General features: G+C 37.2%; 4 protein-coding genes and 1 long non-coding RNA gene across 7 annotated transcripts; 2 read left to right on the top strand and 3 right to left on the bottom strand.

Moving 5' to 3' along the window:
* Nucleotides 1-211: 211 nt before the first annotated feature.
* Nucleotides 212-1677, bottom strand: LOC127803663 (probable pectate lyase P59). Its single transcript, XM_052340068.1, has 4 exons — nt 1213-1677; nt 837-1091; nt 516-758; nt 212-436 (listed from the first exon to the last, which is right to left on the bottom strand). The coding sequence occupies exons 1-4, from the start codon at nt 1675-1677 to the stop codon at nt 212-214; spliced, it is 1188 nt and encodes a 395-aa protein (XP_052196028.1).
* A 2146-nt stretch (nt 1678-3823) lies between these two features.
* LOC127803684 (uncharacterized) lies at nt 3824-5783 on the bottom strand. Its single transcript, XR_008023558.1, has 3 exons — nt 4428-5783; nt 4284-4344; nt 3824-4140 (listed from the first exon to the last, which is right to left on the bottom strand). It is a non-coding gene; the product is annotated as an uncharacterized LOC127803684 (long non-coding RNA).
* Nucleotides 5784-5812: 29 nt separating this feature from the next.
* Nucleotides 5813-7760, top strand: LOC127803676 (auxin efflux carrier component 8). Of its 3 annotated transcripts, none has more exons than XM_052340097.1 (6): nt 5813-6314; nt 6737-6911; nt 7034-7119; nt 7226-7383; nt 7452-7528; nt 7614-7760. In XM_052340097.1, the coding sequence occupies exons 1-6, from the start codon at nt 5813-5815 to the stop codon at nt 7678-7680; spliced, it is 1065 nt and encodes a 354-aa protein (XP_052196057.1). In that variant the 3' UTR covers nt 7681-7760. The 3 variants fall into 3 exon arrangements, with proteins under 3 accessions (XP_052196057.1, XP_052196058.1, XP_052196056.1); XM_052340098.1 differs by having other exon boundaries at nt 5813-6347; nt 6740-6911; XM_052340096.1 differs by lacking the exon at nt 7614-7760 and having other exon boundaries at nt 7452-7613.
* A 4648-nt stretch (nt 7761-12408) lies between these two features.
* On the top strand, nt 12409-18794 carry LOC127803926 (mitochondrial outer membrane protein porin of 34 kDa-like). Its single transcript, XM_052340571.1, has 6 exons — nt 12409-12664; nt 12801-12868; nt 14182-14292; nt 16374-16460; nt 16652-16860; nt 17260-18794. The coding sequence occupies exons 1-6, from the start codon at nt 12616-12618 to the stop codon at nt 17564-17566; spliced, it is 831 nt and encodes a 276-aa protein (XP_052196531.1). The 5' UTR covers nt 12409-12615; the 3' UTR covers nt 17567-18794.
* Nucleotides 18597-22634, bottom strand: LOC127803925 (hypersensitive-induced response protein 1). The gene is made up of 6 exons (XM_052340570.1): nt 22489-22634; nt 21230-21427; nt 20444-20564; nt 19609-19700; nt 19413-19509; nt 18597-19288 (listed from the first exon to the last, which is right to left on the bottom strand). The coding sequence occupies exons 2-6, from the start codon at nt 21416-21418 to the stop codon at nt 18927-18929; spliced, it is 861 nt and encodes a 286-aa protein (XP_052196530.1). The 5' UTR covers nt 21419-21427; nt 22489-22634; the 3' UTR covers nt 18597-18926.
* Between the last annotated feature and the right edge of the window lie 2359 nt (nt 22635-24993).

Below are 24993 nucleotides of genomic sequence, written 5' to 3'. Positions count from 1 at the left end.
GATTAATGCAGAGCATTAATTTGCAGGGATCAAGCTTCATCACATTATCTCTGCCGTACGTCCTTTATTCCGCTCCCTTGACAAATTACTTTTTCTTCGCCTTGCCTGTAGATGGTAACACACTGAATTTTCTTAATTTCCTTTTTCTTTTCTTTTCTGGTGGGTCGACTTCTCATCATAATAGCTAGTACAAATCAAATGCGCTGCGCTTCTAGCAGAGCTTGCCAACCCTGCAATGTCCGAGAGCACCGGCGAACCGGGTCAGGCTCCGGACCTTTTTCGCGGGCTTTGCCACGATTCCGTCCAGCTTCGCCAGGTCATTTCCCCTGGAGCGGTTGCCGGACTCGGTGAAGAAGGCGCCGCTCATGAACAGATCCCCCCTTGACAGCCATGTCCACTTCGCCCATTCGTTCGGTGGACCGTTACGGTGGGTAACCTGCACCGCCAATTAGGACAGGCGTGAGAAGAAGAAAACCAAGAGAGTCAACAGAAAGGGTATATATGTGTATAACCACCTCTTTAAACTCGGGCTTGTTGGGAGCGATGAAGCGGTTGCCCTCACAGAGCACGGTGGCGTGGTGGCTGCCGCCGATGGCGTACATTTCCCAATGAGTGTAATCGTTGTTGACGACATGGGTAAACCCAGATCGGATCCTTGGCATTCTCTGACTCAACCTCTTGCCGAAATGGTTGTATACCACTGTAATCTGCATGGAGTCATCTTCCACGTTGGTGTCTCTTGCACCGAATAGCAGCACCTGCATGCGATATATGTACATATAGCATCAAAGAAGAACATTGATAATCCATGTATATATATATATATATATCATTACCTTATCATGATCGGTGTAGTGGCAGTTTGAGATGGTGACGTTAGTGGATCCTTCAATGACGTCGATGATGCCATCATAGCATTTCTTCATGGAGAGGTGATCAAGCCAAATGTTTTGGGATCCGAAGACGGAAATGCCGTCGCCGTCGCTGGGCCCTCTGAATCCAATATGGTCGACGGAGTCCCTGATCAAGCCACCGCTGGCGGGCACAATGTGATGAATATAGAGGTTGTGGATGATAATGTTCCTCACAAACTGCATCAGAACAATGAATTTCAATTGTATTCATTTGAATGAATGAATTAATATCTATATATATGTGTGTGTGTGTGTGTGTGTGTATATGACGGGTGTCGTTCGGTAATTAAGGTCGTACCTGGATGGTGATGCCGGCGCCGCCAGCAATGTGGACCTTAAAGCCGCGGCCATCGATGGTCTTGTGGCTCTGCATGATGAGCTCCTGCTGAAGCTTGATGGTCATGCTCCGGGCGAAGGTGATCCAGAGCGGCTGCTTCTGGATGACGGCGTAGCGGAGGGTACCGGGTTTGGGGTTGGCCATGTCGTCGTCGGAGGGGTCCGTGACGACGTAGAACTCGCCCTTCTTGCCGCCGGTGGTTTGGCGGGCGAAGCCGGCAGCGCATTTGGCGAGCCTCTTGCGGTCCTGGTGCCAGTTCTTGAGGCACCTCCAGCACTTGTCGATGGGGTTGGTGGGCTTGCATGGGCCTTTGTATTTCTTCCCAGTCAGGCCTCTCCTCGTGACGTTGCCTCCCAGGCCCTCGGCGGCGTCAGCCATGAAGAAGAGGACGATGAGGAAACAACCCATCAGCTTGGCCGTCTCCATTATTCAACTATTTAATTATTATTATTATTATTTTTTTTGGGTGGGGTGGGCTTGGGCTAGCTAGGACCGAACCCGCGTCGTTAATGTGGGATCGGACCCTTAACCCGCTGGAATTCCTACAGGCACCCGACGCATTTATTACGTACTTATTAAAGTTGGCAAGGGAGCTTTGCTTCTTCCCATGCCCGACCGTCTCTTTATATTTCCATTCCGGCCCATTTCTACAACCCACCACCCACCTCGCCGGTAAATGGGGATCACCTCATGTTCCCCTCCCTCTCTACCACGACATACTAATTTTGACCATGCTATTAATGTTGGAACCCAAAAAAAAAAAAAAAACACATTTTGTATGATAAATGGACAGGAAATTTCTATATATATAATATTAATTATATAGGGTTATTTTTTAGGCATTATTGAAATAACTACTTTTACAAAATATTTATTTTCATAAGAAATAAATTTTAGGATAAATTATACTTAGACCCAATGCAATTTAGGTTTATGGTGATTGCATGTAATTTAAAAATAGTTTTAGAAATCCTTAAAATTTATTTTTTTTGCACAAGTCAAGACTCCATTGGTTACAAATTCCGGTACTTAGAATTTAATTAAGTTAAATTAATTATTATATTAATTAAGAAATTAAATTAGATTAACTAAATCCAAATAAAAGTATAAAAGAAGGTTAAAAATAAGGGTAAATTATAGATATTTTCTAACTTTATAATTTTAGTTATATTTTTCTTATATTGTTATTAAAATTATTAATATGACAAAAATATTTTGAAATTTTCTCTTTTCCCCTCTCTTTATTCTCTTCCTCTATCCGATTTTTCTCTTTAGTTAGTCATTGTCATAGAGGTAAGAGAAAGATTAACATATACTCAGATTCAAGTCAGTTTACAAGGAGAAGAGATGGAGGAGATAAAATGTGAAAATAATTTTGCCAATTTAAATGTTTTAACATTTGTGAAGGAAAAAGTATAACAAAGTTGTAAATTAAGTGAAATTTCTGTCATTTATGAAAGGATATCTCTCTCTATATATTATTAGATCTCAAGGATGCCAAGTGTAATTCACCTTAAATAAAAATAATTTAATTTAATTTAATTAAGATTTAAATAATGAAGTTTGTAACAAAAAATGTCTATAAAAAAATCTTTAAAATTATTTTTAAACTCTAAAAAATCTTCATAAAAATAATCCAAGTCACAAAAAAATTAAGTGAAATTAGACATTTTCAAAATACTGAAAAACGTTTTCAGACTATTTCAATAATTTCAAAAACATTTCGAAATTATTTTGTAATATGAGAAAAATATCATAAATGCATTTGATTTGAAAATGTGTTTCCATCTTCAAAGAGGTTAGAGATAGAATTTTGATTAGAGATAGAATTTTTTGTCTCTAATTCAAAATTTTTATTTTTTTCAGAATTTATTTAAGGAATTTGTTTGAATATATTATGGAACTTATGTTTATTTTTAAATTAAATACTTTTTTATATTAAGAATTATATTTACAAAAAAAACCCTTGTATATTTTTTTATTTAAGCTTTTCTCCACTTTTTTTTTTTTAAAAAAAAGATCATTTTCCATTTCTATTTCGTATCATATTTGTTTTTCATTTGCGTTTTCATGTAACTTAGCTGGTTGAAGGTTTTTTGTACAAAAACATTGTCCAACCATTAACTTCAAGGGATGAAGCTAAAATCAGTTTTTCCCCTAAATTAGTTGGAAAAATATTAGCTGGTTACATTTTCCTTATCCATGTAACCACGTTGTTTTGGATTGATCCCATATTTTTGTTTTTGTTTTTGGGTCAAGTAATGAAATAATTCATATATAAACAGTTCAACAAGTAAAGATAATCGTCAAGCTGGGTGGCAAAGAGAAAAAAGAGATCTTCTTTTTGAGTTAATAGATGAAACTCTAGTAATCGCAACCAATCCAACAGCGACACCGTCCAGCGTAGAAAGCCATGAATCTTAGCTCTCATATGAAAAATTCTTTAAAGCCGCAAAAAAAGCACACAAAGTTGGCATTTTTCAAGGAGAGAAAGGAATGTGCTAAGCTTAAGCTCACTCCTTTAGATTCTATTGCTGTCAAAAAGTAAGAAAAACAAGGCAATATGGTCTAAACAAGAATGGAATACAGGCCTTAATCTATAGCCTGCCTAGCAGCAGTTTATCAAAACATTTCTTTCCAGGTGTTAAAAATATATATACAGGAATCCATGAAGCCTCTTAAGTCTCAATCACAGAAGCAAATAATTAAACAATCAAGGTTTTCAATATGTTTGACCAGCACAATTAACAAATGCAACAATGGTATAGTTCCAAGCACAATGAAACATATGAATCATTCTTTCCTTCTGTTAACAGAACTACACCGGATCAAGAGTCAAGATGCTGACATAAGCACTGTGCTTTTATGCACTTCTTTGCCACATTTCTCCTAAACAAAGTAAATAATTGAGTTCAGATCAATTAAATTAATAAACCCAAGATGGCGTAGCTTTCAAACGATTGCAGCAGATAAAACCAAAAATGCAGGCAGAAGTAACAGTGGTTTCACTTGATGCGGGAGAGAAGAATAACCTCCTGCAGAATTAGTTGGTGATTGCCAATTGATTGATCTCCAAATGGACATCCTGCTAGACTGCTAGAACCATAAGTTAGTGATTTGACTAAATGTGCAAAGATAGTAAAGGTTATAGAGTACTAAAAAGGATGGAAGCTTACAGATGCTGATTTAGTTGTGGCACTGTATCAGCATAAGGTATTATTCCTTTGGCAGATAATCCTTCAAGAGTACGCTGGCCTCTGAATGAACAAAAACAAAAGGTAGAACTTTAATTTTGCAGGGTAGGCTAACCTGCAAGTCTTCTTCAATCCACCGGATGAAATTGCAATTTATGTGAGAAGTCCTGGCAAAACGTGTGCCATCCTGCATCAAAGTACCACTCAAAACCATATTCATCAAGGTAGACAATTTTAACAGATTTAGTCTGCCTGCCCTGTCGCTAGCAAAGATATTCACCTCTTATGAATCTTCTCCAAGGTTTTTCCAACTTGGGAGCTATTGTCACAGTTCTCATGGCAAACATCCACTAGAGCAAAATTTAAGAGTTCCATTTGAACCTAGCTTCAACATAAAGCAAGACTTTTCTGTAGCAAAATTTCCCATTACAAAAAGCAAGTTCCCAACAACACTTATTCTCACAACTTGACCATATTTAGCAAAAATTCTTCCTTCATCTCTGTTGTTCACCTCCTTACCTCCATTACTTCCACGGCAATTCAGTTCTTTATTCTCAATTCATACTCTTTCAAGACAAAATCTTAAAAGGAAAACAGGATGGTTAATAATAAGTTGAAATTATTCTGGTCCAGGTTGACAAACTGTCCACCTAATTTTCTTTTCTTGTTTTCTAATATTGTTCCCCCCGACCCCCTTTTTAAAAATTTTTGATACCTTAACAAACTGCTCATCTAAATATGTGGCATGCTGCAAATCTGAGATTTCGCTACTTTAATAGAATAGTCATAATATCTGGCAAGATAGATAACACTGCATATTATATGACAGAAAACCATCATACCAGTTGTTGAAACAAATTTAGCAAATAACAACAGCATGCATATATGTATATGTGCAGAGAGCAAAGTAAAATTCAGTTAATCTCTCTTTTTGCATGTAAATTTAAACTAATAAGATCGATGTCTACTGATATAGACCTAGACTGGTACTCAGAATATTGCTTTGTGCCCAAAAAAAAAAAAGCCAAAAGTACACAACCACAAGAAGAAAACTGGAATTAACCTTTTGACTAGTGATTACAATACCTGACATCTCAGTAAGAAAGAATTAAGAATCCCTTCCAATTGTAGATAATCACTGTCACAACAAAACCTGGAAAAATAACTGTACAATATACATCACTTAAACTTGTAAGCAACGCTGTAATTATGAAAGAATGATTCCTTCCACAGTCTGACAGAAAAAAATCTGCTCAGATACTGAAAAACTATCCAGTAAGCTTCTAATACAAGATAAGTTCCCGCCTTTCCTTTTATAAGAAATGAAAAGCCAGTAATCATCTATTCCCCTTCAACCAGTAGCTATCATGATTTCCCTCAAAGATGGCTACCATGTTGTGGCAGCAACTGTACCCCTATATGTTGCCATGATGTTAGGTTACATCTCTGTAAAATGGTGGAAGATCTTCACACCACATCAACGCTCAGGAATCAACAAGTTTGTGGCCAAATTTTCAATCCCACTATTGTCCTTCCAAATCATCTCTAGAAATAACCCATACAAGATGAACATAAAACTGGTGTGTGCCGATTTCTTTCAAAAATTTCTTGCCTTCATTGTGTTGGCAGTAACTGCAAAAATCAGATCTAGAGGAAACCTGAGTTGGATCATAACGGGGCTGTCTCTGTCAACACTACCTAACACTTTGATCCTGGGGATTCCAATCCTGAAAGCCATGTACGGGAATGAAGCAGCAGTCCTCCTCTCCCAGATAGTTGTATTACAAAGCATAATTTGGTACAATCTATTGTTGTTTCTGTTCGAGATCAACGTGACAAATTGTTTGACATCACAAACAGAAGCCAATGGTACGTATGCAACATTCACATCTAATGATGCATATTCTAAACCTTATCCTTATTAGGTGAAAAGCCTGCTCTCCTACAATGAAACCATGTTCTAAATCCTATTTATAACTTTTAGAACACATAATGTCAACTAAATTTAATAATGGTAAACTAACTTTAGTCAGAAAAAAATGCTAATAACTGGACAAATCACCTTTCAGGTTCCTCTTAATCCCATTTCCTGTACAGGAATAGTATTATAATATTAATGGTTTTAAGTTCATGGACCTCATCATTGTCTTAAAACTCGAGCAATCCTTAAAGCTCTAACCTCAATGCCTTGCCATCAATAATTTCTAGTCTAGTATTGTCATATAACATGCAAGACATCATGAATCATTTCATCTTCTCTCACGATATTTCAAATCCTGAATTATTTTAAGAACTGGAGGCTCCACAAGAAGAAGAACCAAAAGATGGAAGGCAGGAAGCAAAAATCACAACTTCCAGAAAAACAAAAATCATGCCTCTTCTGTTAACAGTGGGAAGGAAGCTCATAGCCAACCCCAATACTCATGCAACTCTACTGGGTATTATTTGGGCAAGCATAAGCTTCAGGTAAGCCTGAAAAAGCATCAGAAAGTCATAAAAGAGTCCCAACAAAATTTTGTTTGAAACATAATTTGCAGAAAATTTGCTCAGCCTTGCTGAGACTCAGCAATAAGTTGAACTTGCTGCAGGTGGGGGGTACAACTGCCAAAAATTGTTGATCAATCATTAAAAATATTGTCTGATGGAGGCCTTGGAATGGCAATGTTCAGCTTAGGTAAGATCAATAATGAGTTCCCTACGACTATACAGTGGATTGTCTGATAGAAAAATAAACATATCATGCACAATATCTGAACTACCTCATGTTTGCTACTTGGCAGGTCTTTTCATGGCATCACAGGATAGCATAATAGCATGTGGAACCCGAATGGCAGCATTAGCTATGGCAATAAAGTTCATTGCTGGTCCTGCCCTGATGGCAATATCCTCAATTGCTATTGGGTTGAGAGGAAAGTTGTTCAGAGTAGCAATTGTGCAGGTAAAATACTGTAGTTTCTGTAATTTAAACTAGGGATAAGAGATCTAATTATATGCTTTATCATGCAGGCAGCTCTTCCTCAAGGAATCGTTCCATTTGTATTTGCCAAAGAGTACAACATAGATCCAGACATTTTGAGTACCGGGTACATAATACCATTTGACTTGTCAATGTTTAAGACATGCCTAAAGCTAAACTATATTTTTGAACCGGATCTGTTGTGGTTGTAGGGTAATCTTTGGCATGCTCATCTCCTTGCCTATAGCATTGGCCTACTACTTCTTGCTTGCATTATAAGTCAAGGCACTTGCAGTGGATTGTTTAAGTATTAATTCTATCTAGATTTCTTTGTTTCTATTAAATAAGAGCAATTGTATACAATCAATGGATTTATGCAGCTTTAGTAAAACAATGAACATATATAAATACAGAATCATGTTTCCATTTTGAATTGTTATTGAAGAGAAGGTGAGGAAACCAATACCTAGCAGAAATGGAAAAAGTATTCATGTGATCATGTTTCCTGTGGACTAAGGAAAGGAGTATGTGTCAACTTCCTGATAAAAAGAATTAGCAATTCAACACACTGATTATCAAACTAAACATCCTATTGGAAAAGTGCCAATCCCAGAAATGACTCCACATGTGAGGATTATTCAAACAAATAAAGTAGTATCTGGATGATTTTTTCCATTGAATTCCCTGCAAGATAATAGTGGGGCTCGAGAATTGATGTGTATTCGAATCATAGGAACTAGCAATCACCAATATGCTCATATTGGTGATGTTATTGTTGTTGTGATTAAAGAGGCAGTACCAAATATGCCCCTAGAAAGATCAGAGGTGGTAAGAGCTGTAATTGTCCGTACCTGTAAAGAACTCAAACGTGACAATGGTATGATAATACAATATGATGACAATGCTGCAGTTGTCATTGATCAAGAAGGAAATCCAAAAGGAACTTGAGTTTTTGGTGCGATCTCCAGGGAATTGAGACAGTTAAATTTTACTAAAATAGTTTCATTGGCTCCTGAGGTATTATAATAGTATTAGAATATAAGATGAGACTAGGATATAGTAGGGTATTGAAAAGAAATAGATTCAAATTAATTAGTAGATTGTGTCTCATGCATATACCTTTAATAATTCATATTCATAAACATAAAAAAAAGAAAATCTAGGTAAAAAAAGAAAAACATGTTGACTATATCAAAATTGGGAGGCCCCAATAATTTTAGTCCATCATGGGTAGGGACACTATTGCTGAAATAATAACCTCTATACGAAATGTTGACATGGGTAGAAAAAGAGTAGTTCGAATAGCATCTACTAATATCACCAAAAACATTGTTAAAATCCTTTTATGAGAAGGTTTTATTGAAAACGTGAGGAAACATCGAGAAAGCAACAAATATTTTTTGGTTTCAACCCTGCGACATAGAAGGAATAGGAAAAGGCCCTATAGAAATATTTTAAATTTAAAATAGATCAGTCAACCTAGTCTACAAATCTATTCTAACCATCAACGATAAAGCATTAGAACATCTAGCAGTCCAATCAAATATAAAGCTGAAGTTACACTCTTAAGTCTTAACTTCCATCCTCTCAGTCCATGCCGCCCTCACCACCCTTAAATTATAGAGATTGTGAAGAAGAAAACCATCCCCCGTATAATGCTTTCCTTTTTTTATTATGACCTACATGAAGAAATATCCAATATAGTGACATCCTTTCTCATTACCATGCAAATGTTTTATTAAGCTATCTTAAATGGCTATTCACAAGAACTACACTGTTAATTCAAGAAGCAGCCTTTGAAACTAAAGGCATTAAAGATCTTCATGTTGCAAACAAAATGTCAAAACATAGAAGTTATGAGTTCAATTGGTTTTTCATTGACTTCAAAAGTCTGGCTTTTTGTGTGCAGGGGTTCTCTTTCAAATTGTCAAGAATAAAATATTTCCAGATTTTAATGTCACTTGCTATGAATTTTCATGAGGTTACTGTCATGAAAACCTTTAAAACCAGACAAGTCTTTGGAAAGAAATCCACTTTTATAGAATGTCTACATACCCCAAAAAGCTCAACCAAAGCATCTTTGTGTAGAATATTGAAGACCAACTAAATAATTAAGTGCTCAATTGAGATACAGTTGATTGATCAGTCAACAACAGGGTTTACTACACATTACTAGTAGAAATCAGCACCAAATAGCTCATAGCTGTGTGTTTTTCAGAAATCATTTCCAGGTTTCCTTGTTGTAGGGTTCATACCCATTCTTGACATAAGCTTTTTCAATCATGAACTATACAAAATATGAAGCTTTAAAAGTATATATGGCAGTCAGCAACTGAGAAGTGCTAGTTCAAACTATTTGAAGTGAGAACAGCAAGGAGCTAGCCCATATAGGGCGTCCCTAGTACACAAAAGTCCCGTCTTTGCGAGGGTTGAGAAGAGTTGTTTTTGTATGTAGTCTCATCTTTGCTTTGCAAAGAAGCTGTTCCCAGGAGTTAGCTCATGCTGGCTTTTTACCCAAAAAGAAGAACAAGAAAAGGTAAAATAAATAAATAAATATATATAAGAGGAAAAAGAAAGGTGCTAGTGTATCCAAAGGAGTCCATGGGAAACATTTTCCATTTTTTTTGCTCTTGTTTTTGTTTCAATGAACTTCCAAGTGAATAAATTTGTTTACCCTTCACTGCAGTGCCTAAGGGGATTGCCTCTCCAACTATGTATGTCTTTATGCAGCAGGTGGTGTAAAACCCTACTCTCTTAGGTGTGTTATTTTTAAAAGTAAGGGTTTTTTACATATATAATACCTGTCTACCCTATTTAATATGATTTATTTTCCTTATTTTATTAAATCATATACAGTATTGGGTTTTAGGATCGAACTTAACAATCGAAATTGAACATACTTATATTATATATTAAGAAATAAGCATTCACGTAGTTATACATAAATAATTATTATAAACCACATATATTTAAAGTGAATCGATTATTAATTAAGCAACATTTCCTCTATATCCATGGTAGGTGGTTGGGCTACCTAGCATGTCAAATAATCGGTAAGTAATAAAAGCACTTAGTGACACCCTCAAATTCATTTTTCATGAATATGCATACTTATGATCTCACTATTCAATCCTTATGACTAAGGGGTTGCAAGAACATTAATTCATTTATCAATTGAACTTATGTCGGGTCACAAGGAAAATGACATGGCCATGTATACATGTTCAATGACATAAATCTTGATTTAATGCATATAATATGAAACTTTCAAACACATGCATCAATATACCACCAATTTGGGGCCAATATGTAATTTCATGACATCAAATATGCATTAAATGCCAAATAAGTAGTCACATATGCAATAAATATTAACTTGCAAGGGTCCGGTAAAATTTGAACAAAATATGAGGGCATAAACGTAATCTTGTCAAATCTGTTCGGGTAAAAATATAATAGAATAGAAGTTCTGGGATGAAAGCGTCACCTTTCAAAGTTTAGAAACTTTATGAAATTGCGCCCGCCTCGCCCCTAGTTTCCGGAAATTGCATACTCGCCCGCTTCTTCTCCAGCAGCTAATTTCACCGCCGGCGACGGCACCCTCATACCACCAACATTTTTGCCACCGCAGACTACCGGAATCGCCTCGCCTTAAAAGTAGCTGGAAGCTGCTGTTTGCCTATTTTCCGGCGACCTACTTCCCCGGACTAGTTTTTCCATTGAATTCGAATTTCTCCCTCTTTTCTTTCTTTCTCTCCTTATTTTGATCACTCTCGGCCTCTCCTATGTCTTCCTTACTATTTGGTGCCTTAAAACCGAAGAGAAAACCCGCTATTTATAGGCGGAACTCACCCCCTTGTCCCATCGTGGGTCACCTCCAATATCCTCGCGAATCCAGCCACCGTCATCACCAACTACATGCTGCCAGCCTTGCCGATCATCCCCTGCAGTCGGATTGTTTTGATTTCGGATCTATTTTTACAGCGAATCTGAGATATGTATAACTTACAGATTTCTTGTACTTTTAGTTTAATTTCTCCGATTTTCTCCCGACTTTCTTTCCATTTTTTGGTTTTAAGATCAAGGTTATTGGATTTACACTAGATTGAAGTAATGATTTGATCGATGCAATCGTTCGATGGAATCAAAGGTTTTACCCGGCTGTTGTTATGGTATTTTTTAGATTTCTCCGCTGTTTTCTTCTTTTAACTTTGGCCCCTAATATCAATTCAAACCAATCTCACTGACAACTAAAAAATCAAATTTGAGAATGTGTTTGGGTGTGATTTAATTTTATAGTCGATATTATTATTTTTAAAATCACTTAAATTTATAAATAGAATATGAGATTAGTTCGTCTCATAATCATTTAAAAAGTTCACATATATTATATAACTATCTAATTAAACTAAGTAACATAAAATATAATAAGATGGTTGAAAGATGCTAATAAATAATCATATTATCTTAAAACATGATATTTAAACTTAATTATTACTAATTCGACTCTTTTTTAATTAAAATAATATTTAAAATTCATCAAAATCTATATCGATGATCTTTAACTTTTAAAAATAATTAATAAATTTAAATTTTAAAGAATTCATATGCGATTTACCATCCATTATATAGTATGGTGACATTCATCACTCAATTTTTTTTTAAGTACTTAATTATAAAAAAGTTAATACAAAAGGGTGAACTAAATGAATGATTGGGCCTCCAACTAATCTCGCCCAATTTCATTAATTTATAAATGAAATTCACAATTTCTCGCAGTACCAAGTGTTTATTATTTATATAATAATATGTGTGGCTCATCTTTTGGGGCAATTATTATTATTATAAACAGAAAAGAGGGAGAATCGATTTCTTTACCAGAAAAAACCATCATCCGTTGGTCGAGCCACGTGTCTTTCCAATATACCGAAATTACCCTCGACGGGGAAAGGGATTATTTTATCTACAAATAGCAATCGACGAGCCATGTAGATCGATAGCTCCTTTGCGGCCATTCGACGGTCAGGATTCACGGGAGGACGCCCAGCACAGTAGCGGCAGTTGGCACAGAACTCGAGAAAGGGACTGGAGAATTAGGGCTTTTCCGTCACGAAAAAAGCTCTGGCCACCGCCACCAGCTATTCGTTCAAATTGAGCATTTTGGTTCGTCTCGTTCGAATCATCGCTCGTGGTCTCCATTTCTGCAACAAAATCATGGGCAAGGGTCCAGGTCTCTACACTGATATTGGCAAGAAAGCCCGAGGTCTTCCCTATCTCTCGCTCTCTCTTTATCTCTGTGTATGTCTGTACGTATGTACTTCACGAAGTGATTCGATTGCCCGCAGATATTGATTTGTGTTTGCGAAGAGGCTTAATGTTTTGAATTGATGTTGTGGTAGATCTTCTCTACAAGGACTACCAGACCGACCACAAGTTCAGTGTTGCGACCTACTCGCCAACTGGAGTTGTTAGTGTTCTCTCATTTTTCTTCCTCGGATCTATTATCTTGATGAAAATAATGCATCTGTATCCCTTTTTGATGATGCAATTATGCTTGAATGTATGCTGTTATTTCGTTAATGTGTCGAAGGGGATGCGTGTTTGCTCGTGCGGTGAACTTCTGAAATCAGCTTGCGGATTTCATGGTTATCATGTGTCCTGGTATGTTTGTCTTATTACGTGCGGCCATGTCAATAAGCCACTCGTAAAATGGCCGGATTCACATTTTTGGAACGGGACCTTTATCACGCTCATGCATCCGAACCTTATGAGGATGAGGGAACTTGTCAGAGGCTGGTATCTTATGGCCAATCTAGTCGAGTTTTTTAATTTCCCATTAGCGATATGGTATAATTTATCTCTTGATATGAAGCCCCTGTCCAAATCTCTGTAGTATGCTATAACTTATACTACTTGAGGCCAATTATGCCACCATAGTGCCAGATACATTTGGAATCTGATTTCTCCAACTGGGTCATCTAACTGGGTCGGATAACCCATGGATCAATCATAATGCTATAATATTAATGATTTAATGCATTTTTCCAAGGCTATTACTTCATATTTTTTCCTACATTCGGAATGATAATGACCAGGATTTTATACATAGTTATTAGTTTGTCAGGAGATAGACTTTCAGTGAGCAATCATGCAAAGACTCTGGTCTATACAAGACTTTGATCAGATGCCATGACTTATATAAAATGTGTTTGCTACCATTCTAGAATGTTAGGATTCACCTTCTAACTTCTAAGTTGCACCTAAAGAGTGGAATTCATCAGTTGTGGCTGAGGATGTAAATCTCTTTTCAAAATGATTCAAATTGCATGATTAAAAAGTAGCTTATATGGCCTAGTAACAAATCTTACAGACACATAGTGGACAATTATCCATTATCTGAAGTTTCTATTTGTATTAATTCCTTTATGCTGTATGATCATGCAAACTGGATTAATACTGGAATACTTTATAGAATATTATAGGCCTTCTGCATTATGTTTTCAGTGTACTGAAATTATGCTATAGAAAGTTGAAATGAAAAATGTCGTTGGGCTTATTGAATCCTTCTAATTTGGTGCTTGCTTGTCCTATCAGTGGATTTACTTTGGATTGTCTGTTCTTTTAGCAGAAGAATGTGCACGATCATTCTTTTCATATATTAGTTAATGTTGTCCTGAGGGCTTTTATATGCTATATATTTCTTTGATCTTGTACCCCAACATGTTTCATGATCTAATGATTGGTGTATGGACTATTAATGTTTCTGTTCCTTTTTTATAGTCTATTACTTCATCTGGAACGAAGAAGGGTGATCTGTTTCTTGCTGATGTCAATACTCAGTTGAAGAACAGTAATATTACAACTGATATCAAAGTGGACACATATTCCAATGTGAGTTCTGTCTTACCCTTCCTCATATATTTTGAGCTTTTATTCTGTCAGTCTTTCATACTTGGTCCATCTCTTTCGATACAAAGTTACCGGATGCAAGCCTAAATTTTGCAACTGAAAATTGATTGTTATGGCACCTTGATCTTGATGATATCTCTTTTGGCAGTTGGTCCTTCTGCATGTCAATGCATAGAAGAGAAGATTGTATGTTGCTACCTGCTGCATGCCTCAGATAATTTTCTTGTTTCTAAAATGTTGCTTACTTGAGTGGAATGCGTGTTATCCAAACATACACCTGGATGTACACAGTTTTTGTTTTTTTGGTTTTTTTTTTTTTGGGTGCTCTTTTGTTATTGTTTTCACTGTTAATAGGATGAACCCTGAATGGTTGTGTGTTCAGGTGTTATGTACTTGGGTAGAGTGACTCCAAATGTTTGTTGTTGCATATCTAAACCCATGTTTTTCTTTTTTTGTTTGCTGGAATATGTAAACCCATGTTAACTGTAAAAAGCATATGCCAAAAATTACATGACCAGGAACAACTGATTTTTGTTTTGCTTATTTATTTTGTCCATTTTTCCCCCTAAGTATGGTGGATGTTTTGGGAATTTTAGGCCTTGTTCTCTTTACTGTTTTCAGGCCGTTTTCAATTTTTTAAAATAGTGAAAACGTGTTTACTTTTATATTTTCAAAAATACATTTTCGAAAACAAGAAAAAAAATTATAAAGAAAACTCAAAATAACAAAAAGTCATTTTGGTTGTTTTCATCATCACAAACATGTCCAAATTTTCAAAACACGAAAAACGCTATAGATAAAAAAGAATGTGTTTTCAGCAATTTCAAAACAGACACTTAAAACACAAAATTAAAAATGAATTTAAAACTTAAAATTAAAAACTAAAATATGAAAATAACAACCCCTTAGTTATTTCATGGGTTGAGAGAGGATGGTTAAAGGAAGAAAATCAGGACATTATACTGGTCACATTTATATGTAAGGATTTGTCTTCAGTTCCAGTTTGGTTTATCTCTAATATGATGGAAGGGTTGTCTTAGGTGGTTTACTTTGTGATCTAGTTACTTAGTGGTTTTGTTTGGTTTTTTGAATAAGTGGGTTAGAAAAGCCATATGAACTCTTGTGTTGTGTTATGTTACATGGACTCTTGTAGATCGTAAAAGTATATTTCTCAGTCAGTTGATGGTTACTAGGATAAAATGTGCCTAAAAAGGTTTAACTAATTTGTATATGCTGTTTTACGTAAATAAAATAAAGACGTACTTAAGATGTCTAAAATATAATTTTGGTGTCCACCAGAATAGGGATAGCTGAGTTGAGCTCTTAGATATATACTTGGACTTTAATACCTGTAGGCTATTGCAACTACCATGTAACTGAGGCTGTTAATTATTGGTTCGTAGCTTCCATTTTTTTTTTTTTTATAATTTTGAATGGCTCCTTGTTTTTTCTTGTTGGAAGGAAGGGGCATGCATTGTTGGGAAGTGTTTAGATGGTTGTTGGGTGTAATGATCATTTTGTTGTGGCAAACTTCTGAAACCATAACACCAGTTCCTGTAGATTGATATGCGAATGCTCGTTTCTTGTATACTCGTGATACACCTCTACAAAACTGGAAGTTTTCACCATTTGATTATTGATTGTATTAGTAATGTTAGTTGTACAACAATGTGTAGTATTCTTGACAAATTACTGTGGGAGTCTGCTGGTGGCCTTTAGGTTTGTTTTATACTTGTTCTATGTGCGTGCGTGCATGTGCCTTGTACTTTTTTTTTTTTTGAGGGGAAGGGATCTTTCCCAAGATGAAAATGTGGGTTGAAGTGTTTGATTTTGTGTTCCGTCATTCTCTTTTGCTATTTTTGGTCTTGTGTTGGCTGATGCAGCTATATATAGCCAAGCACTAGTTTGGATGGCGTGGTTGATTGTATGTAACCCAAACCCAGACCCAGTTAATGATACAAGTGCACTCTGGGTGGTGATTCCTTTGAAGCATTTTCCAGAACAGATTTGAGTCCTTATTTTCAGTTAATTGCCATGTCACTAAAATTTTACTGGTGTATCAGCTCTTTACTACGATCACGGTGGATGAACCTGCTCCTGGATTGAAGGCGATCTTAAGCGTCAAAGTTCCTGATCAAAGGTCTGGCAAGGTAAGCAATTTATTTATTGGGTACTGTAGAAATTCTATTTGCAACTTCTTTGGTAGGATCATTTTCCTACTCTTTTTGATGTAGTGTATAGTAAATTTTTGGTAAAATCCATCAGTTGCTTCACAAATTATTCTCGAGCTTTGAAGTTTGAGGTATTGTTTTATGTCTGATCTGTTAATATTTTTTGACAGTTGGAACTTCAATACTTGCATAACTATGCGGGGATAAGCACAAGTGTTGGTTTGACAGCAAATCCCACTGTCTATTTCTCTGGTGTGATTGGGACTGATGGTGTTGCACTCGGGACTGATGTCTCCTTTGATACCAGTACAGGGACCTTCATCAAGTGCAATGCTGGATTGAGCTTCTCAAGTGCTGACCTTATTGCTTCATTGACCTTGTGAGTAGTTTCTTCTTCCAGCTGGCTGTTTGCATTTTTGTTGTTTTACTTGTAAAATTCACACTAAAATCTGGTATCTTTTCCTTTTTTTCCCCCCTTGACTTGTCATGTGATGGCCCTTCCTGGATGGTTACATCTATACTTTTTATGTGGCATGCAGTTCATGTTTAATGTTTAATGAGAGGATTCCTGCATTCCATTCTATCCTAGACTTTATGTTCATAGAAGAAAAGAAGTAAACTAAATCTGGTGTAACATAGATGGCAAGATTTAGATGGTTATGGTTTTGAATGTTTTGAATCCTAACAGGCATTGCCTTTAAATCTTCTGTCTTATTGTGTCTGGTATCCCATGGTTGTTTGATCCTTGCATAACATGGTATTCTGTTGTTATATTCAGGAATGACAAGGGTGACACACTGAATGCATCCTACTACCATACTGTTACACCCCTGACTAAAACAGCTGTTGGGGTAGAGGTGTCTCACAGCTTTTCAACCAACCAGAACACCATCACTGTCGGCACCCAGCACACATTGGACCCGCTGACCACAGTGAAGGCACGGGTTGACAACTTTGGCAAGGCCAGTGCTCTCATCCAGCATGAATGGCGCCCGAGGTCACTTTTCACCTTATCTGGAGAAGTGGACACCAAGGCTATTGACAAGGGTGCCAAGTTTGGGTTGGCCTTGGCACTAAAACCTTAGGCAGGCCACTCACGTTGGGAGCAATAATGTGGGCACGAGGAACTCGTATAGTTAGTTGCCTGTTTACACTTCTATCATTTGATTCTCATTGATTTTGTTCGTTTTTGCACTGCAAAAATAATGTTAGATGGTTTTCTGAATTCCCCTTGGTACTTACCTCTTACAGTCTGTTCAAGCCTTGTAAACTGTGAGAAACACATGATATTGAAGAGCATTAAGATTTTCTTCAGCTCTAGTGTTGCTTATAGTTTTGCTATCTAGCTGTCTCTGCACCGAGGTTTAATTATTGTTTGCCAGCCCTAGATGCTTTTAAAATGATTTAGTTTGCCTTCCAAAATCTGATTATCTTTTCTGTTTTTGTGTCTTTTTAGTCAGTTGAATCAGTTGTTTGATCATGTATGAGCCTAAAAAGTATTGATAGTGTGGATGCAGCTGGTCCTGTTCTGATCCTCCATGCCACTCTAGATGCTTTTATGATTTAAATGTGGAATTTTATATAACCAATTTTAGTGTTTGACTAAACATGTGAAGATTTATCATGCTCTTCTTGTAATGATAAGGCTCATGGAATTGGTTGGTTGCCGCTTTTTCTGTATTATGTTATCAGGTTGCCAGAGGTTATTAAACATTTGAACTCTTCTTTAACCTTAAGAAACAGAGGGCCCACCATTGCTAGATGCAGAGATTAGAAAGGGACTGGAATGGATAATTATAAAAAAGGGGCTGACTTCTTCTGGGGATGAGATTTGTGAAGCCTACTTACTACTACCCACAAACGTGTCAATCAATTCGCATCCCCGGACAGAATTTCAAGATAATTTTTATTGCTCATCCACCAATCAGAATGCTGATGAAGACCCACACAAAGAAAGTCGATGGCAGCGGATGCACATTAGTTGACTGGTAAATGATTTCGTCGGAAGGAGGATATATTATTAAGATATCGGATGCGTGTTTCCTACCACTACCAACCATGCATCAGCCCAAGGATGATTCAGAGAATAGAACGACAAATAAATCGCACGAAATGTAACGATAAACAATGAGCTCTACTTTAACCAACCCGAAAAGGGAAAACACTGCTGTTCCAGTTCATTAAAGCTCTCGAGGAAAATATTCAACCGCAGGACAGCCGGAACAGAGTAAAAGCACGCAAACGAGATACAAATCCAACAACTGTTCCATGCATCACCACTAGATCTACTACATTTTTTTTTTTTTTTACAAATCATCATATATTCAGGGACTATATACCAGAATTTGACAAGAATTCATCAACTCTGAGAAAATTGAAGACATATTTGGCAGCAAATCAAACCCATAGAAACCATGGATCAAGTTCATTCCAAATGTTTAGAAACTAATGCTCAACACTTCCAGCCTGAAGAAGCCCCTCACGGATCTGCGACGAGATATCTCTGACTGCACCAGGCCCGTGCGGGATGAAAACTGCAGAGGACTTTGAGGTTGCTCCAATTTCCTTCATGGTGTCGAAGTATTGAGTCACAAGCACCATGTCTAGGACATCCTTAGCTGTTGTTCCCGGCACATTCTCAGAAAAAGCAAGCACGCTGTCTCTCAGTCCATCCACAATAGCCTGGCGCTGCCTGGCAATACCAAGCCCTGACAGGTATTTAGACTCAGCCTCTCCCTCTGCTCGCTTGATCTGCAATATCTTTTCTGCTTCTGCCTTTTCATTTGCGGCAACCCTCATTCTCGAAGCTGTTTGGGCAGCCAAAAGGCTTATCAAGATTTGCTTTTACAACAGGACTAGGAGAATAAAAACCAACTGTAGAACATCTTAGGTGAAAGGTGTAACAACAAATATTTCTTGGTAAATATTTACCTGCATTTATCTCATTCATTGCCCTCTTGACATGAGCATCTGGTTCAATATCCACAATAAGGGTCTGGACTATTTCATACCCGTAGGCTGACATGGCCTGCATATATTAGATAATGGAATGGAAAAACAAGCATAAGTATTGAACTGAATCAACTACTTGTCCTAAAACTATATTCATATTTGTCAAACAATTTACCTTTTCAAGTTCTTCCTCCACAGCTTTTGCTATATCATTCTTCTGCTCAAAAGCAGAATCCAAATCCAACTTGGGTACACTTGCCCTAATAACTGAGCAGGTTGGTTGAGAATAACCCATTAGTTTTCCTTCTTATCCAAATTAACATCATTAATCAGTTTCAATAGATATATGTGGTCCTGATAAAGGATACTCCCTAGCGCACTGCACAGGTTCTTTACCATATATAATAAAGACCATGTACTACAAAAAATGAATAGAAAGGTATAACGGCTAGCCACATATTTGCCTGCATTGAGAGAGCATGGTACTGCAGTAAGTTCCTTTATTTATATTTCTCTATGTGGAAACTAAAACTCAACTAAGATTACCAGAATAGTGTAATCATTTACTATATATATATATATATATATATATCAAAACAATTAACAGTCAACTATATTGCAAGCTATGGCTGCAGTAATGAAAAAATTCAGAGGATAAGTGACAGCCAATGAAACGGAGGATAACTAATACTGGCCATAAGAATTTGCCATCCAATTGATATCAACACAATGTGGGGGGGGGGGGGGGGGGGGGGGATGACTAGGAAAACATATGTCATCAAACTTATCAAATGCAGGACAGAATTCTATCCTTTCATCAGACAACAAAACAATTCTCTGAAGTATCATTCATTTCCTGCATACCTTTCCCTCCTCTCTCTCAATGGCAAAAGGGTATCTTGGTAGAAGAAACAATAATCATTTTTTGGTTCTTAAACATGGTAAGTGAGAATTTCATAAAAACATCTAGTTTCTTATTGAAACGATGACAGTAAATGGTGCTTAGATACCATCAAAAACATAGGCTTGGATTTGTTCCTTTGTGTTGGAAAGCTTGTAGAATGCATCAGATGCTTTTTCGGCCAAGGCACGGTACTGAATGGATGCAACCACAGTCACAAAGACATTATCCTGTAATAAGACAATAAACATTAAATGAACTGATCACACCAGATGCTATCAATCAACCAAAGAGTCCACTATCTACTGTTTTAACAAAAAAATATTAAATAAAACAGGAGACGCACCAAATTGAGAGGAGAGATACAATAAAAGAGAAGTTCCATACACTCTGCTAGGATGACGAAGCAAACAGAGGGAACTATATAGGGAGGTAACTCATATTGCTTAGTGATATGAGAATCTGATTTCCTAATGAACCACCTCAATAAGGCCGCATTTTCATGGTATTTTTGGTTCAACAGTTTATAATTTAACTTTATAACATAAAGCATACTTCATATAGAAAATGAATAAAGATGCCAATAACAATATACATCTTGTAGATAGCTAATCCAGATTCAGGAACAAAAGCTGAAAACTCTTCTATTTGAGAGCTGTGTTACAGCAATATGGATTCCCATAACCTCAAGTCAATATCATATAGGTATTCAGGTGCTTTCTCCTGCCCATAACTCTTCTTTTCTGGCTCATACCTTACTTCTGGACATTAAAATTTCCTTTCGGGTTGACAGTTCTTATACCAATTTAACAAATAAAAGTAACACAAAAAGAGCACAAGAAAGGCAAGGCGACAGTGGTATTAGAAACACAACTTGAATAAAGAAACTTCAAACCTTAGTTTTTGTTTCACAACGAACATCAAGCTGTTGCACTCGTAATGATAATTCTCCAGCTAACTGGTACCCAAAACACCACGGTAAGCAGTGACATCCAGGTTCAAGCACATCCTCAAACTTCCCAAAATGCTCCTTGACAGCAACTGTAGACTGATCCACTTGAACACAACCAAAGGCTTGACCCATAGTTCAATCCTACAATTGACATGAACTTATGTGGGCATTAAATTCTAGCAAAAACTAACAATCATGCAGTGAAAGTCAATGAAAACGGAAAAAAAAATGGAAAACCCATCAGCCTTAGAGATATGTACACACACTACTTTATCAGTTATAATTTATCATGTCCAATCAACAAAAGAGGTATTACCCTAAGGGCAGCTTTAACAGGAAAAATGACTGAAAATAATGATGGCAACAACAAATCCAGAGAACAAAAAAAGGACAGGGCCGTGAAGACGGAACAGAAATTTGTTCTTTATCTTCACTTTGTGTTGAGAGAGAGAGAGAGAGTAAATTGACAAAGAAAGAGTCGAAAGCAAATTTATCTATTGCCTTAAAATTCACAAAGGATCCTACAGAAGTCAGGAAAATAAATTAAAAGAGAAAATTGTCTTGATGGAAACATATACAAGTTAAAGCACAAGTCTAGGGAGGAAATCAAAAGAAAACAAAATCTCAAGCATATAATTCTTCAAAGTGACGGAAACATAAGGAAAACTCATTCTGGCCCTTAATATATCGCTTCTCCCACCATCACGGCAATGGAATTACGGCTGATGGCACTGGTTTCGAACACAAACATGCTACGAGGTCATGTCCCTCAAATAAGCATGATATTAACTGTTGTATCGAATATTTTCTCTAAGGTAGATTCTCAAAGACACTACTCCGTCAAATGAAAGCAAAAGTAAAGGGAAATTAAAAGTTAAACGAAGAACATTCAATTCCGGACAAATATGCAACGGATAACGATCCATTAACTCGTGAAACAAAAGAAATTCTAAACAAAAATGAGATCCAACACAAAAAACACAACAAAACTACGCCCTAATTCATCAAAACGCATAGACCGAAGCTCTCCTCCAAATTCAACATCAAATCCGTAGAAAATTTGAACACCAACTCAACTCGTTCTCTATCTTCCGCCGAACAACCCCGATTCGACACAAGCACCCATGAAGCGAGAGCACATACACACACACATGTACGACATACAATTGGCACGTATCTATAGCATGTAAAGCGAAACAAACCTGCGGATGGACGGAATCCAAGGTGGAATGGCAAATAGCAAAGAGACTTTCAACTTCCCCAAGAGTTCCTTTCGAGAAGAGATCGAGAGGGTCTATATATATATACATACATACACACACATATATAGGAGTAAGAAACAGATAGATATTTTATAAATTATTATGATTATAATTATGTTAGGGTTTTACTAAGTTAAGGTATATATAACATATTTTATTTTTATTAATTGATAAAATATTTTAAAATTAAAAATATAATATATTAAAGGCCATAAGCATATTTTTGTTCTCGAAATTTTACTCCTTATGAAACTTGTAGGTTGCTTTCTTTTTACTACTTTCAATTCATTTTTAATTTTTAATTTGTTAAAATAATGAAATCGCGTTCTCTTTATTGTTTTTAAAAATATATTTTTTAAAATAAAAAAAATTATAAAAAAAACTCAAAATAACAAAAGTTATTTTGAGTGTTTTCATCCAAAACAAACTCTAAACTCAAAACACATTTATTTATTTATATTTTATTATTGTAATGAGAAAAAATATTATAAAATTCATTAATTTTAAAATATATATATATTTTTAATAATATATTAACATTAAATATTTCTAATTTACTGAATACTCAAATTTATTGAATAAAATATCATTAAAAATTTATTTTCAAAATTTCAAAGAAAACACGTTTTCTAATTTTGTGTTTTGAGAAATAGTTTTTCAAATGACAAGGGAACATATTTTCAATTTTCTAAAAAAATACTATCAAAACAGAAAACTGAAAATGAATTCAAAACTCAAAATTAAAAATTGAAAAACAAATAGAACGCAGCCTTAATTTTTTGTGATTATAAATGTACTCTTAAATTGTGTAAAACTACTCAATTAAATATCTGTTATATGTATTTCCCGCATCACCCCGCATGGGCCAGAGTCGGTCCGATAGACTGGCCCAATCGCCTAAGGCCAAGAAGGCCCGGACGACCTCGTTAAGGAAAGTCCAGCCTCTACCAAAGATCCGGAACTCGTAAAGCGAGCATATGGCGAGCTCCCGGTAATCCCCCAACGAGCTCCAAGCAATCAACTAACGAGCTCCTGAAATATCCTCCAGATCGCTGGCCCATCCAAGTCGCTGGCCTCAAACCTCCAGCTCGCATGAGTGGCAAAACTGCTGAGAAGTCAGAGGTAGGGTCCGATCACTTTATCTGTAACAGCCCATGCCCCTCGTAATGAGAATCTCACTGAAGGCGATAAGAACTGTTTGTCCCCCATTACACAGTCACTGTATTTTTATATATTATCTAAATTGTAAAAACCCCTCAATATAAATGGGAATCAAAGAGACCATGAGGGGCAAGGACGAAAAGAATAATCAGATACCGCCACTCTGAGAGAATAATCAGACGGCAGCCGTGGACTAGGCATCGTTCTGGCCGAACCACATAAAAGATTCTGGTGTACACGCTTGGAATTTGGGGGGGGGGGGATTTCCTTCCTTCTCGGTATTTTTGGATTGACTCACCGCGGCCCAAAACGAATCACGGTCGGCCGAAATCGAACGTCGACATTTTGGCGCTAGAGGAAGGGGCCGCTCTGATCAATAGCCATGGCTAGAGGAAGGAATACTAGAAGTTCCGAGGCGGCGGTCGACCCACCTGAAAATCACCACGACCGACCACGAGACTTACCACCAAATGGAGGACCCGTTGCCTCGACAGCCGATACTCCTTTGCCGCCGCCCGCCGGAGACGCTCCCGGCATACCACCACGGGTCCCTGTCCAGCCTACTGTCCAAATCACTGGGACAGGGACGATCCGGGACTGGCAGCAGCGCCAGGAAGCATTGGAGAATACGGTAATGCAACTCGCTGACGCGGTCAGAATTCTGGCCCAAGCTCAAGCACGGGCTGTCCACGACCCACCGGCGTCGCCTCGCAGGGTCCGCCAACCGCGGGAGGAGAGACACCCACCCGCGGAAGAGGATATCGGGGATAACTATCTGTCTCCAATTCACCGCTCCCCAGTCCGAGAAAGAAGCAGGCGATCGCAAGCCCAGCAATCAGTAGGACCGGACTCAACTGTGGAAGAGCTGTATCAAAGGGTGCGACAGCTGGAAGAACGACAAGGAGTCCGCAGCCAGAATAATGGCCGTGGAGATAGGACGCCGTTCACCAGAGAGATTGAGCTCGAACCCCTGCCCCGGAGGTTTAAGGTCCCGAGCATGCCACAATATAATAGGGACAGCGACCCCTATGTTTACCTGGATGCGTACAACGTGCAAATGGATCTACAGACAACCAGCTCGCTGGCTAAATGTCGCGCCTTCCCAGCAATCTTAGGAGACATCCCTCAAGCTTGGTTCAGGAGCCTTCCGCCTCGTAGCATCAACAGCTGGGAAGAGTGCCAACAGAGGTTCCTTAACCAATACAGGGCTCTAAGGAGGCAGCTCGCGCCACCTTGCCACCTCGCCACCGTATTCCAGAAAGCAAACTCGCCACTAAGGGATTA

The sequence above is a fragment of the Diospyros lotus genome, chromosome 6 (genome assembly GCF_014633365.1).
Source record: "Diospyros lotus cultivar Yz01 chromosome 6, ASM1463336v1, whole genome shotgun sequence".
NCBI classification, from domain to species: Eukaryota; Viridiplantae; Streptophyta; class Magnoliopsida; order Ericales; family Ebenaceae; genus Diospyros; species Diospyros lotus.
The sequence above is the reverse complement of the archived record's forward strand: the minus strand, read 5'-3'. Positions and strand labels throughout refer to the sequence as shown.